This window comes from Chrysoperla carnea, chromosome 5 (genome assembly GCF_905475395.1).
Source record: "Chrysoperla carnea chromosome 5, inChrCarn1.1, whole genome shotgun sequence".
Classification (NCBI taxonomy): domain Eukaryota; kingdom Metazoa; phylum Arthropoda; class Insecta; order Neuroptera; family Chrysopidae; genus Chrysoperla; species Chrysoperla carnea.
In genome coordinates this window covers 58,741,100-58,757,318 of record NC_058341.1, presented here as the reverse complement: position 1 = coordinate 58,757,318, position 16,219 = coordinate 58,741,100, and the positions used below count along the sequence as shown (strand labels likewise).

Sequence of the window (16,219 nt, the reverse complement as noted above, 5' to 3'; positions counted from 1 at the left end):
TATTTATTAATGTTATTCTAATCAAAGTCATTTTTTTATTAAATTTTTAAAAAAATTGTTATAATTTTTTTGTAATATGCATTGAGCAGAACGAATACGATAGGTAATGGATGGAAGCCATTACTTGTGTGAAATGGAAACAATTTTTGATATTTCTTCTATGAATACAATTATTAATGAAAGTTATTTGAGTAAACTTTGTATAAATAGTGATAAGAAATGAAAGAAGATCTTGCCCAAAAGACTTTCATTAAATTGATTAATATGAATTTGGTCCTTCGAGCCGGATAGGCGAGAGTTATAATCATTCTTATTTAAAGGTATATTTTCCTATTACACTTGCATTTAAGTTTCAGTCTAATAAAAACTGAAAAATATACTTAATGACCAATAAATCTTTAAAACAGACGTTGCGTAAAAGAGCTTATCTTAGGATTAAATTCGTTTCGTGATTCGTAATAAGCTATAAATTTCAATGAAGTTGTGACTAATTATGAATGAATAATAACAATTTTTTAATTAATTTAAATGAAAAATAATACACCAAGGGGTACAGTATAAGACAAAACTGCTAATATGTGTTTCAATTGCATTAGATAGGCCACGGTCAACAGATTTGTGAATACCACTAGAAAACGTATCTACACTTGTGCATCACTCTATGTAAAGAAAAATTTACGATGTACAATGCAAAAAAATATATTTATAAAATGATTTATGAAAATGTTATCGAAATAAATTATAAAATGCATGATAAAAAAAATGTTAAAATAATTAAAATTAAAATTAATAGTAGACATAATTTTTAGATGATAGCGGTTGAATATTATTAGTTTTTTTTTTTTTAACTCAAGAGTGTTGTTAATAAAACGAATATATGACATAATTAAAAGTTATTTAACTGCAAAAATTAATAATTAATAATAATTATTTTAGATGTGGAAATTAACACAATAATATGCCTATTATACCAACATATACAACACCATATACTCTTTGCGTGATATTTATTATTTAAAAATATCATAATTGTAACGTAAAATTTTTTTTATTAATTTTATTATATTCTAGAATGATACCCACCCGCTTCGCTGGGTTTAAAAGTAAAGATTGATAAAGATTGCTCTCGCTTACTCCCTTTCTATAACACTCGAAATTATGGTAAGGATTGTTTTAAACAGGTAAAATATATGGTTTTCTATTTTTTAAATGTATAATAGTCGTAATTATTCATTGAGTATATCAGAAAAGATGGACGTGAAATATTTTTTATTGACTATTTTTACAGATATCTGTAATTTATGGTAATGTCAAATGACTACTTTTACAGAAATCTGTAATTTATGGAAATGTCAAATTAAATTAATTTTTAAATTTGTTTTTTATTTTTATTAATATATCTTTATAAATTATATCTCATGTGTTATTCTAAAGTATCAGCTATATTGCTGTACAGTTTCATTAAAAACTATTCGATAGTTTTAGCGTGAAAGCGTAAGAAACAAACAAACAAACAAACATGCTTACTTTCGCATTTATAATATATAGAGATAGAGATATTTTTATTTAAAAAAAATCCTTACGCGATAGTTTATTATTTTATTCAAGCACTTTCGCTTAAAAATATTAGTTTCTCTTCTCTTTAATTCTCTTCGTGTAAAAAATCCGGCTCGAAGGACCAAATTTGGTAGACTTGTCTTTTGGTATTGGAAAAAATTATAGCGAATTTTAATTTTGTTTATCAAATTTTAAAGCGACCACAGATACTATATTTCTTGAAACTCGATAAACATGGTTTATTATTATTTTTATTTATAATAAACTTAAATAAAATACAATTTTTCCCAATGTCAAATTTTTTTTTTCATATTAATCTAATTTTTTTTTTTTTAAAACAATTGTAAAAAGAGTATCACATGTTATGCGTTCTGTTACCATAATTTATTCAATTTCTGTATACTTATTATACTCCAAGCTGTTTATAGCAAGTGACAAAGTAACTGGTTTAAAAATCACGTTTATAATTTTAATTACCATTTTTAATATTTTAATTGAGAATCGAATCGATCGATGATTTTTAAAATTGGAAAAGTTGCTTTGATCATGCTTTATGGATTTTTATTCATTATGTTGTTTGTTTTTGTTATTATTATTTTACTTTTTGAATTAAATTCAATTTTTATTAAGGCAAATTATAACAGGACTTTTGTACGGTGTTTTTTTTTTTCTAGTTTTAAGTGATCATTGTTTTAATATTGTATAATGAAGCAGAACAACTTGAATTTAATTCATGAGTTTTGATTCTTCCGATTAATTGTGTATTAATAATGTATTCCATTTTCATAAAAACATTTTTATATTTAGAGTTCCAAATTTGGTTCGAATAATTAAATGGTGATTGAAGTTAACAACATACAACATTTGGTCCTTCGAGCCATTAACAAATAAGAACGAATTAATTAACGAATTCTACAAGTTAAATTTAAATTTCGATGACTAGCAAAGGTGTAGAAAAAAAATTTATTTAATGCCCTTATTTTTTTCCAAACTTGATTAACAAAGTTTAGAAAAATCACAAATATTTCTAGGTCTTCGAGCTTTTTATTATTATTTTATCGTTAAAAGTTGGTTGAAAAAATGATGAATCATGTAGGTTATCCTTTTCAATTGGATATTTCTATATCAAGAAATCTAGAGAGTGTGATAAAAACTATCTAAAATATTTGGAAAATCTTGTAGTTTATAATAACACCATTGAAATATAAGGTTGTCGATGGTATAAAAACAAAATTTTAATTAAATTACGAGTTCATCGAAGATCCGTTATTTGATGAACAGAGGCGACTATAGTTAGAGTATTGATGATTGAAGAGCGATATATAATTTATCAAATTTATAAGCAGCATTTGCACACAATATATTAAATATTTTTGTAGTTGCGTGGTATTGTAAAGCTATAAATAACACATTATTTGGCTACAAAGCATGTATTTGGTTTATATGTATGTGCCGTGCAAAACTTTTTACAATACTGTAGAGAAACAAACAGCTTAAGAGTCTTAATTATTTCAGTTGTATATTATTAATTTATTTTACATTTACCATAATAGTATGTTTGTATTTTAAATCCGACTCGAAAGACCAAATTTTTAACAATTAAACTTAATAAAATTCATTTTTGAACCGGGTGGTCATTCTATCTTAATTTTAATATTTGAATCATATGCTTTCTAATATTTGGGATAGGTGATTAAAGCAAACTGAAACGATTTTTTTGTTTTTTTCTTGTTAAATAAACTATTAAAGTGAACAAAATAATGTTATTTTATACATAAAGATATTTCAATAACATTATAAAATGCATATGCAGTTTTTAATATAGTTACTACCTAAAATGAAGTTACCTCTTTATGCAAAATAATATGAATGACTTACTAAGCTTACAACATATAGTAAGTAAGCTATATAGAAGCTATAGTTATAGTATGAAGCTATACATACATAAGGTCGTTAGTAATGTGTATGTTGTACACGATTTGGTAATTTCATTCTGTTGAATATTTTGTTGGTATTAGAGTTATGTGGTTGAATATTTTAGATGTTTTATGAATTTCATCAAACAACATCATCAGATATGTACATGCTTACATTCTATTATATTGTATGAGAAAGTTGTCTAGGTACAACGGACATACTGTAAAGTTTAAAGATTGTTTCCCTACAGTATTGTAAAAAAGTTTACAAAAGGTTTATTACACTGTTGTACATTCATACAAACCAAATACATGCTTTGTAGTCAAATAATGTTTTATGCTTAGCTTTACAATACATCGCAACTACAAAAATATGTAATTTGTTGTGTGCCAGTGCTGCTTATAAATTAGATAATATAGATATCGCTCTTCAATCATCAATACTCTAACTATAGTCGTCTCTGTTCATCAAATGATGGATCTTCGATGAACTCATAATTAATATTATAAACTACAAGATTGTCTTAATATTTTAGATAGTTTTTTATCACATTCTCTAGATTTTTTGATATAGAATTATCCAATTGAAAAGGATAACCTATATGATTCATAATTTTTTCAGGCAACTGCGAACGATAAAATAATAATAAAAACCCCGATGACGTTGGAATTTTTTGTGATTTTTGGAAACTTTATTAATCAAAAAATAGTATTATTTAATCCTTGCATATCTCCTTAAGAAAAAGAAAAAAAAATTCTTTATTTGTAAAATATTAGCAAGGAATCATAATGAGAAGTACTGTGAATGAATCGAATCGAATAAATCAAGAGGGAGGCGAAATTCCAAAACATGTTTGGCTGTGTACAGTCATTTGTATGCTATAAAGCGAAAAGTGAGATCCACGGCAATATGAAGCATTTTCCACAACATTTCAGTACATATTTCGTCGATTTTTTGTAATGAAATACACAACAAAAGCCAATACGGAATTGAAGTAAGTGCGCGTTAACTTGGCTATTGATGAGAAACATATAAATATTTGTTGAGTCAACGATTATAATACTAAATTCAAGAAAATAAGCAAAATAAGTAATAACCAAGAAAATATATATTTGCCAACAAGTTAGCAACAAATTCTCTTGCTAGTACTTCTTTTATTGCAAATTAGTTTGCGAAAGTGATAGATTTAAGTTAATAACACACGGTCGGCCTTGACAACCTTCTCAAATGCATACAAACTATATAGTTCTCTGTACATGAAGAAAAACGTGGCTCGAAAGAGTTGTTTGTAGACTATCTAGAAAGTGCATGATGCAAGTTGTGAAAAGTTTTTTTTACCATATCTATATAATATTTTGAATTGTATTTGCTTACACAAGTAAGTCTTTCTTGTTCGAAACAATTCTGTCTTATAAAAAAAAAATGTTTTATATTCATTTTGAAGGAAAACTCTTTTTTAAAATGGTCCGTTTCCAGATAAAATGAACCTTTAAAATGAACAACTCAATTAATCCTTTGATTATATATTTATATTAAAGCTATTTTTGATTCTAAAAGAAAAGCCATCATTTGGTCTAGGAAAGACAAAATGAAAATATGCTATTTGATCAACCGTTTGAAGATTGTCAGTGCTACAACGATGATAAAAAAGTTCTCGTAAAGTTTTATAATCAAGTTTTCTTCGAAATTAATTTTATCATCGTCAGTATTTTATTTATCGAAGAATAGTTAGAAAATTTTATATTAAATATAAGTGTACGCACGTATCATATTTTTATATACAGTTTGTTCATCATGGTAGGTTAGGGTAGAGGTACCAACTAATTACCCTTCTTATAAAAGGGCTTTAAGAGGGTACATACACACATATACACATATATATACATACCCATTCAATGTATGTAAGGGACTTCCGCTCTCTTGCGCATTCTATATAAGTTCTTCTATGTATGGATATGAGAAGAACTACTACTTTATGTGTATATTATATGTATTGGTGATATGACGTCACATAAGAGGGCTTTTTTTTATCCTACAAAACCATTTGCCTCGTTGTTGTGTAGAAAACAACAAAATTTTGTATATAAACTCTAAAAATATTATAAAATATTCAACTTTTTCATATAACACTAGATTCAACACTTTCGACTATTCGAAGAAATGTGTCATATAAAAGTTGTGTATTTCTAAAACGGTGGAACTAAATTTTTTTTTTTCGAAAATTGAAAAATTCAACGAAAAATCAAGTATACAAATTTTTTAGTTTTGGTCCTTCAAGCCGGATTAAAACATACAAAATGTTCAACCTTATCATACAATAAAAGCATGTGTATTTCTATAACGTGGAAGTCAGCCTTAGTAGCTCAGTTGGTAACCAATTCCGTTTGCGGTATGGTTAGGGTAGCGAGTTCGATTCCCTCCGTCACAACAAAAATAAGTTTTATTAATAGTAGTGATGGGCTGGTGTAGTGCATAATTTATGCATGAAGGAGGTGTACTCAGCCTCTGAAAATAATTCAGTAGCTTATAAATGAAATTATCAGCGGAAAAGGTTTTAACATATATCACAATGGGCTCTATAGCCTAAGAGTGTCCTTCGTGGACAGCCAATATAACCTAATCTATAACGTGGGAACTAAATTATTTTTTACATGAAAATTCAGCGAAAAATCAACTATAAAAATGTTTCCTTTCAATTAATACTTTTATACATTTTTGGTCCTTCAAGCCGGATTAAAACATATAAAACTGCAACAACGGATGATATGATGTAAAGAAAATAAATAATAAAGAGACACAACTTAATCAAAGGAATAATATTTTTCATCCAAATTCTCTTCTCTAATTTTTATTTAAAATTATATTTGTGATAAATAAAAAGTTTTTTTTTTTTTTTTAAATAAAGTCGGTAACATTCTTTTAATGTCCTGAACATATTAGTAACGAATGTTAAACAAAATTGATACATTCAAATGATAACATTTTTAGATAATAAAGCATCTTCTCTATGATTAACTGCGTGTCTGTCTGTCTGGCTGGCTGTGTGTCTGTGTTATGTATCGAAAGAGCCTATAGAGAATGGTTATACACTACCTTTTTCAAATTTCTATACTTATATTTACATATATAATATACATATTTTTTTATTTCTTTTTATGAATTAAAGAAGCGCTTCGTCGTTCTTCGCTCGCCTCACAATATAATAAAAGTTTTCGTTCTTCCAAAACAGATAAATTGTATTTATTGTCTCTGTTTATTGAATTTCAATTGTATTGTCGCCATCTTTGTTTAAGTTGTAAGTTAACTATAACACACACCACAACTGGCGCTTTAGTAAATCATGTACTGACGACTTAAATACCAATTAGAAATATATAAATGTATTACATGAGATGATACCATTACGTGGTTGTCGATGTTTTGCTATCTCCTTTTCTCTTTCAATATTATATTATTCTCTCGTTATTGTAAACTCAATGGCGCGTATTTTAAATTTATTATTCTACGAGAACGCAAAACCCGTTGAAAACATAATTATAGAGCTTTTGAATAGAAGCTCTATAAGATTTGTATCGGTATTTAATTTTAAATTAAGATTTTTTGACATAAATACTAGAATATTGGGAACGATAAAGATCTTGGCAGGCATTTGCTGCCCAATCTGCAGAATTTAGATCTAGAGAACTGGCGTTTTGCTAACTAGACCATGCAGTTGTCAGGTGTAAATATGTACATTTCTTTTCTAGAATAGATATTATTTATACCTCTTCGTTTTCCCTTCATCTAGCGCGATTAGTTATATCTGATCAGCCTTGTAGGCAACTTTACAAGTTATATGTTTACACAACAATGAAATTAAGCGTATTACTTAAAAAAATATTTACTCAATAAAACGGATAATCACCTGTGTATATTCGAAGCGAAAGTGGAAAACATTTATTTCTGCAGCTTTCTGTATGCTTATTTCTCTTGACTAAATATCTGACGATCTTTTATTCACATAAGGTATTTCCAGCATGATAGCACTTGTCGACAGATTTGTCCCATATTTTTCAGAATAATCTCAGAATAATGTTAGTTAGCTGTGAGAACTAGCAGAATTTTTGGTCGGTTAGATTGCGAAAAAATTGGCTGCAAAGTTGGCGATTTCGAGGGTCAAAGCATGTACACTGTCCTGCCGAATATTTTTTATGATAGGTTAAAAAATTCTCTCGACAGAATTGAAAAACAAAAGTGGAAGAGTTGAAAATAATGTTTTTGGATTACATAACGGATATTAGTTTTGACGTAAATTGGTCAAAATTGGGAACTTAGGCATTAATTATTTTGTGTTTTAAACAGTCAAAATTTCGAAAACATTGGAATTTAATAATAGTAAGCTCTATTTTTAGCCGGCGTAAAAAATTGGGTTTTTTAGCCGGTTTTACCTAAGTTTTAGAATAGGAACTCCAAATAACATTCTGGAAATAACTTAATATTGTTTCCATGGTAATTTCGTCAAACTCATAAACACTCATGGTTTATTTAGTGCAACATTTTCTTAAATTTCTATAAAGGAAAAATAAAAAAAAGACTAAAATGACAAAAAAACCTAAGAAAATTTTTCAATTCTTCTCAAATTCTAATTTAAAGTAAATATTGATTCAAGACATTTTTTTTTCTGTGCAACTCTAACTAAATTAAAATAATGGGTTCAAGAGAAATTATTATACATTTCGCTTTTTGAAATATTCTTAAACATCGAATATGGGACATTGGACGTTAAATATATAAATTTAGTTGTTTTCGTAAAATGTTATTTATTATGGTGAACATTTAAAATTCGCGATTGGTTTTGATTCTCCGTTTAATGAAATCTTGTAAGGACCACACAGCGCACTTAAAAAATGAATATTGTACCAAAAAATTTATAAATTTAAAGTATATTTAATATTTTGTCACAATTATGACTTACTTAATGTCAAATTTAATGGTCCATACTATAAAAATGACGAACATTTCATCTTCATAAAACTGTGATGATTCATAAATCACTTTTTGAAATATTCATTTTTAATTTTATATATGCGCTATAAAAAAAAACATGAGAGAGATACAATTCGCTCCGTTTTCATTTTAATATTTATTTCCAAAAAAACAATTTGATCAGTGATTTCCAAATATTCGTCTTGTGAAATTGGTTTCAGGAAAATAAGAAAGCTTTTAATCAAGGAAAAAAATTCTAAGTAGAAAGTTTTTTTTCGTTTTGTACATAATGAGACTATTGTCGATTTAGGGCTGCATTTGTGGTTTGAAATATTTCTGGATAAGTATTAATCAGATTGAAATGTTTAATAGTAAGCAAAGATTCAGAAAATAAAATTTCCTAAAATTTATCTTATGATGCCGCCTGCCTATTAGCTCAGTTGGTTAAGGCGTAACTAATTCCGTCCACGGTATGCTTACTGTAGCGAGTTCGATTTCCGCCGTAGCAACAAAATTAACTTAATTAATTGTTGAGATGGGCTGGTGTAGTACATGGTGTAGGCACGAAAGAGGTCACTCAATCTCTGAAATTGAGGAGCTGATAAATGAATTTATCAGCGAAAAGTTGGTAAAACACATATATGGTATCACAATAGGCTCTATTGCCTAAGTATGGCCTTCGTGAACAGCCAATATAACCTTAACTAACCTATCTCATGATATTTTTCAACAATAATTCATTCAAAAACTTGTCATTGGAGCTTTCAATTATTTAATTATTAAAAAATATAGATTTAACAAAAACTACACAATAAAATTCGAGTCTGTTAAATAACGAAGTCTATATTAGATCAGTAAGTGGGCAATAATAATATTTGCCTAATTATTTTGGCTATACATTATTGACTGTACAACCTTACAAGTACTATTTTCCCGTCTGTTTTCTTTGAAGTCTGTTTAAAAAAAATTGTTATTCTTCAAAACGAGATAAATCTTACAAAAATGTGATTATTAAAATTATATTTATCGCCTGACAAAGAGTGCAAAGTGCACAAATTTCTTAATAGTTTTTTTATTTTACAAATTTTTTAAACCAAGAGCCAAACCAACTGAAGTTTAACCGAAGCTGAACTTCTTTTTTTAGAAAAGAATTCAAGAAACTTATATTTTCAAAATATAATTAATTACTCACGTTATTTTACGTTTTATAGCGTTTACTTGGCTATTGATGATGTTCTTATAACTTAAAGATGTTCTTATAAAAGTAAAAAATTTTCTTGAGACAACGATCACAATATTTAATTCAAGAAAATAGGTAAGTAATTATTTGATTGCTGAAAAATTAAAGTATAGCAAGTGCACTCGTTCTATCGTGCTAAGAACATTTTGCAACAATTACTTTTTTCAGTGTTTCATTCAGTAAATATTTTCTTAAATTAAGAACTGGCTATCATGTTAAGAGCATGTGGCATTCATATAATTTCCAAGAAGCCTCCATTGATAGAATTTGGTGAAACAAAGGCGATTCGTTAAAAAATTGGCCCAAATTAAGACTAAAACCGAATAAGCTGCTAACTCGTATAAAGATTTTTTTGAAAAACGGTTTTAATGTATTTAATTATTTATTTTCGTGAATTTTTCTCCATCTTCGATATAAAAGAAAATAAAAAAATTCTAAATTATATAAAACTTCCTGGTTAAAAAAAATTTTTGTATATACTGTAAAATTGAAGTGGCATTTGCACTATCCGATCAACCTTAAGGTCGTACGAGCACTAAGGCAATTTTAAATTTTGGGTGGAAATTATTTGTACCTTATTTTCAACTTTGATGATGAATTTTGTTATAACTTAATGAATGTAGACGAAAAATAAGAAAACAATTTTTTGATATCTGCTTTGGTTTTCAAAATGTCGAAAGATAAATAATTAAACAAAATTTTCAATATTCGAAATTTTGAAAATTATTTAGATACCAAGACTTTTTAAATCCTGGCTCTTGGTTTATTTCAAAATGTAAATAAAATAAATCATTAGTGCAATATAATAAGTAATAAGTAATAATTTTAAATTTTAATGTACTTAACTTTTACGAACCCGACTATTAAAAAGTACATACAACTTAACGAAAAAGCCTTCTTATTGTCTTTAGTAAAAAATCTTTTTTTTTTTTTGTTTCATCTTCTTCAAAAAAAAAACATTACGTGACAATAATGTTTACTTTAACGATCATAGCTTGGCTCCAATAACTACTTAGCTTAGAAACAACATATTTATATTTAATGTGACTTAAGTAAAAAATAAATTTTTAATTCTTTAAAAATACAAAATTTTTAGCAAAACTAATCAATTAGTTTAAAACACAGGTAGTCAGTCGACTTTAGATAAATTAATTTATGAGATTTTATTTGGAATTTTTCCTTAATTTTGTTGATTTTTTAACACTTTAAAAAAAAAGTGGACTAAGTCATAAAAATAAAATTTGTATATGTTTTAAATTCAAGATTTATTAATCCTAGGTGGTCTAATAATTACTTTTTTTTTTCGGTTTTTGATATTTTAATGTTTAATTTTTGTCATGAAACCTGTAATTATTGTTAATAAAATCGAATGACAATATTCAATTTTTTTTGAAGGACTTTAACTTTTTGATTTTTATATAAAAATTATATATTATTAAATCTAATGTTAATTATTAAATGAATAAAAATATTAAGAAATTGGAATAAAAAAGATATTATGGTAGCAATTTCTTATACAATAGAGCTTGAAACATATTCCACTCTTTTCTTCAGGCAAATCTTTTTTATTTTATTTTCTAAATTTTTAAAAAAATATTTAAGTACGTTTCTGTCACACAGGTTTCCTTCTGAATCGATTTCTCTGAAAAAATTGATATTATTTATTCAAAATTTTTGTTGCATAATTATTTATATATTTTTTTGCGTTTCAAAAATGGGCAGACGTGATTTTAACAATATCTTCGTGTTTTTTCCAGAAGTTTTTAATCTTTAATGACTACATATATTATTAATTATCCTTTATTTTCAAAATTTCCAGGAATGAAAATATTTGTTCAAATTTTAATCCCTTGACGATGATCCATACGTTCGTTCGTCGGTGGAATGTAGATTTCTAAGTTGTGTTCGAATCTGTTCAGCCGTTAAGCTTCTTTATTAGTTTATTATCCGGATAGTGTAGGGATTTTTATAAGAAAAGGTAGTAATAATGAATATATTCGTAAGAAAGTTAAATTTCTCAACGCTTCCACCAAATTATTTTGGTTTTCTAAATTTGACGTATTACTATCGATTGACATTGATACCTATTTCTAAATATCTTATTTTGTTTTAAATTACTCAATTACTATTTAACTATTACCCATAATTCCACGCCTCCTGCTCCTCCTTTTTTATAATACTTTCCCATTATAAAATTTTTTTCGAGAATATTAAAACAAAATAAACTTTTAGGTGTAATTAATGTAAAGGGTGGCCCAACAAGAATATCGAATTTATATTTAAAATTCAACCCAGAAATTGTTATTTGAACAAATTAATTAGGTTTGAGGCAATTCTAAGCCAACTTAGAACGTTTGCAAGCAAAAGTTAACATATTTTCTTTTTCGGATTCAGCAACATTTACTAATTAGGCTACATTTTTTAGTACTAATTATTGTTACTTATGAAGTAAAACACTAAAATTATTAATATTTAATCTATTGAAATAGTTTTCGTGGGATAAACTGTTAGATAAATTTAAATTTCCTGGAACATTTTCGAATTTATAATTAATAAATTTCAAATTCTGTTTTTAGAACATTAAATATGTCTGAAATTATTTAACTCAACGAAAAAAATAGCCAGGAGATAAATTGTAGTAAAATTTATTTTCTATAGAATTTTTTATTTATAAAAATAATAAAATTAACTCTTTTTTAACGCTTCGATTTTGCTTATTAACTATTTTGCCCACCACGAAGTTGAATCGTTAGATCTTTTAAGCAATTTTTATGTAATTCTATCTTTACTATAATGGCAATTATTAAACTTAACGGAAAAAATGATCAGAAGATAAATTTTAGTAAAATTTCTTTTCTATAAAATTCGATGAATAAATTAACCCTCCTTGTAACACTTCGATTTTGCCTATTAAGTAATTTAGCCTCTGCTAAGTTGAACCGTCAGATATTTTAACAAATTTTAACGAAATTAAATCTTTCTTAGATTTGATAGCAAAACTGCCGTTCTTGTTAGGTCACCCTATACATATATTTTCTGTGGTATACAATCATTTGTAACCAATAAATGTTTGATACCAAAAACAAGCCTAAATAATAATGACATTCCAATTTCAAATACATATAACATATAGGTATAAATAAATGTTTTTGAGAGTCGAGTTGAAAAAGTCATTAGTGGGTAGTAAATATGGTTGAAGCACTGAAGCACTGACTGAACAGCTATTTATTTCAATTTGTTACCAAATAAATTAACCGTTAAATTATTATATAAAACGTATTAATTTAGGGTATTTGTTTTTACTCGTAATTTTTATTTATTTATTTTTAACTAAAAAACTTTCTCATCAGTAATGGCAATTTAATGAGCTTGGTAAAATATTTTTTTTTAAAACGATTAATTTTCTTTCTAAAAAAAATGTTTTTAAGGTAGTTGAAAGTCGTTTATTTTTTGTAAAATTATTCTTAATTTATCAGCCTTTTTTATGGATTAAAATCGTTTAATGAACCTTATGTTACTTTAAAAAGTAAAATTATTTTCTGAAGAATGATATTTGAAAAAGTTTACATGAGGCCAAAACAAAATTTGTCTTCAAAAAAATTTCTTGAGGCAAAAAATTCTTTTTTTCGATGTAATTTTGAACTTAACCCCCATGGAAATTATGACTTGTTCGAAAAGTTATACTAGGAATATTTGTTCTATTGAAAAAGCTACAAAAAATTGTTTTTTTTATTTATTTTATAATTCATTCTAATCGGAAAAATTTTGTACATAGAATATTGCCACTTCAATTCCAAACGAAAAACAATAGATAAATTTTCGTGGTGAACTCATTATTTCCCAATTTTGTAACTATTTGAGATTCAGAAAAACCTTAAATTCGGATATTTTCCCAATTCTAGTTGTCTAGAGTCATAAATATTTTTGTCTTAAAAATTTCTGTACAAAAAAATTATCCACTAACTTGGAGACGTTGGGCTCTTCAAATAAACGTCTATAAATCTTTCTATATGTAAAAATTCATGATAAATTCTAATCGATAGACTTAACTTTGGACATTAACTCAAACAATTTTGATAAATTTTTCCCACAAATATTTTTTGGGATTAGCTTTTGTATTTTTATATCACTGTATAACTTGAATTGTTAAACAAAGTTCCCGTCGCTAGCTAACTTGGAAGTAAATCTAAGAGTTCGTGTAAGTAAAAGATGAATTTTTTTGATATTTTTTTGAATAAAATAATTATGAACAAATTTTTCATTGAATACGAACATAAATTTTGACCTCTCGTAAGACGTCAATAATTTATTAAGTTCATTTTACTTAAATAAAGAGAAACTTTAAAAATTCTAAAATTGTCTAAACTTAAAAATATTCGAGATCTTTGTGAGTGTTTTATGCAAATTTATGGCCTGAGTTATTTCTTTAACACAAATCAAAAATTATTTCTTCAAATCGAAGAGCTGTCAATGACATTTTTTTTTTTGACGTTTCTTTCTTTGGAGTACGTTTTAAACTCCAGAAATTTAGCTTAGTTTAATAATTTAGTAAGATTTTTTGTGTGTACATACCGTCCACTTTTCGTAATAACCATTTCTGTTCCTAGTTTATGAAATTTCTCCCATAAATCTTTGCCTTCTAGTGTCACTTTAGGATCGTCCACAACACCATCGTCTTCTGGTTGTATCGCACGTAGCGGTCGCACCATTGCCGGATGATGATTATGTGCGGCGACGGCAGCCGCTAGCACAACGTCTTCAGCGGTTGTATACGGATGAGCATTTAGCGCATGATGGGCATGTGGTACATGCGGTAATTTTGGTATCATGCCCGGATATAAATGTGGACCTTGTGCACCAAATGCTGCTAACGCTGCCGCTGGGAAAAAGTGTCCGCCACCCGCGTTCGTTGTTGGTGTACCCGTTGTGGAATTTACACTACCGGCACTACCCGGTGAATTATTATTATTTGTTGCCGCTGTTAATAAACTGGACACACTAAAATCTGTTGGTCTTGGTAATTGTAAAAATGGATGATATGCCATATTCGGCGTTGCCGAGCTCACAATATTCGGTGGCGGTAAATTCGGTGTATTGTTATTTTCCAACAACGGTTGTTTTAAAAGCGGCACCGTGTCCACTAAATTACTAGAAAGAGCGGTCTCACTTTGATCGTACCTCATCGGTATTTGATTTTTTAGGCAGCGTTTGAATCTATATTTTAATAGCTAAAAATATAGATTCGTTTGCGTTTGCTGCTCACGTGCTGCTTAAGTGCAAAGAAAGATTCTTAGAAAAAATTTTACTTCGGTAAAACTTACTGCGAACTTAAATATTTTTCTGTTTATTTTTTTTTTTTAACAATTAGTCATTTTCTTCGCCGACGGAAAGAAAATTATCATAACACCACAAAATTGAACACTGAACTAATTTGAAAGGTCATGAAAAATTATTGCACAATTTTTAACAAAAAAAAAATAAAACACAGTTTAGCACAAAATCTCACAAAAATAAAACCGAAATTTTCACGTCTGTTTGTTTAATAAATATTGCACAGAAATAAATTCGACCAGTTTTTCCCACTAATGATTTTCCGTCGCTTGTATATTGTTGTTAAAAGTTTTCCTTTTATTATTCGAAAAAATAAAAATAAAATAAAAATTTTTGTTTCAAAAAATTTCCTTCTTCAATTTTTTTATTTGTTCAATTTTCTTGCAAAATACGTAATAACAACCGAATTTCGATGTTTTCATTTGTTTTAAAACGTCTTTTATTCATTTTCTTCATCTACACGGAATTTTCTCATCACTAAACAATATTTTTCATAAATATTTTGTCCAACATTTTTATTAAAAACACAATTTTCCATAGCACAAAATTATTTCTGTAATTTTTTTCACTAACACTTCATTGTTGTTAAACCGGTGAAGAACAATTTTCCACTAATTTTTGTATCACATTTTCCTGATGAAAATTTATTATTAGGTATGTTCGTGAAAAATAAATTAATAAATGCGCACCGATATCAATACGTTTCACTCGATTATTCGATAATGGTTGAATAAACGAACAGCGTAACGATAAGTTTTCTCGAGGTTTCTGTGTTGGTGTTAAAGGGCACAGATTGAAAGGGTGTTGCGATCGACACCTCTGGCCTGTAAGGAATACGTACAAAGACTATGGACAGGGGCAGCTGCTAAACCTTACAAGCCCGGGTGTTAATGATGACGCCTAGTTGCTATTGGTTGGAATTGTGACGACATCTATAATACACCAATCATATGGCGTTCGTATCCCCACTATTTTTAACACTTTAGGTGGGCAGGAGCTTGACGGTAACCCCTTATAGAGGCGTTACAGACACAACCCTGATTCCTCAAACTTAATACTTACATTATAATAATAATAATATCGACACCCCCCACCATCTCAAACCTTATTTATTGTATAAGGTATCTACATTTTAGCAACACGGTAGAACCTAACCTACACGATATACCTACAAAAACAATTGTTTTCTGTTCAATTGTTGGTTTATTA

The 16,219-nt window shown here is 27.5% G+C and overlaps 1 protein-coding gene across 6 annotated transcripts in view; it reads right to left on the bottom strand.

Moving 5' to 3' along the window:
* Positions 1 to 15,151, bottom strand: part of LOC123301833 (optomotor-blind protein-like) — a 136,541-nt gene extending 121,390 nt beyond the window's left edge. For all 6 annotated transcript variants that reach the window (XM_044884745.1, XM_044884747.1, XM_044884748.1 and 3 more), the window contains exon 1: positions 14,252 to 15,151. In XM_044884745.1, coding sequence (XP_044740680.1) covers positions 14,252 to 14,862 — 611 coding nt within the window. In that variant the 5' untranslated portion in view covers positions 14,863 to 15,151. The remainder of the gene's footprint in view (positions 1 to 14,251) is intronic.
* Positions 15,152 to 16,219: the final 1,068 nt, after the last annotated feature.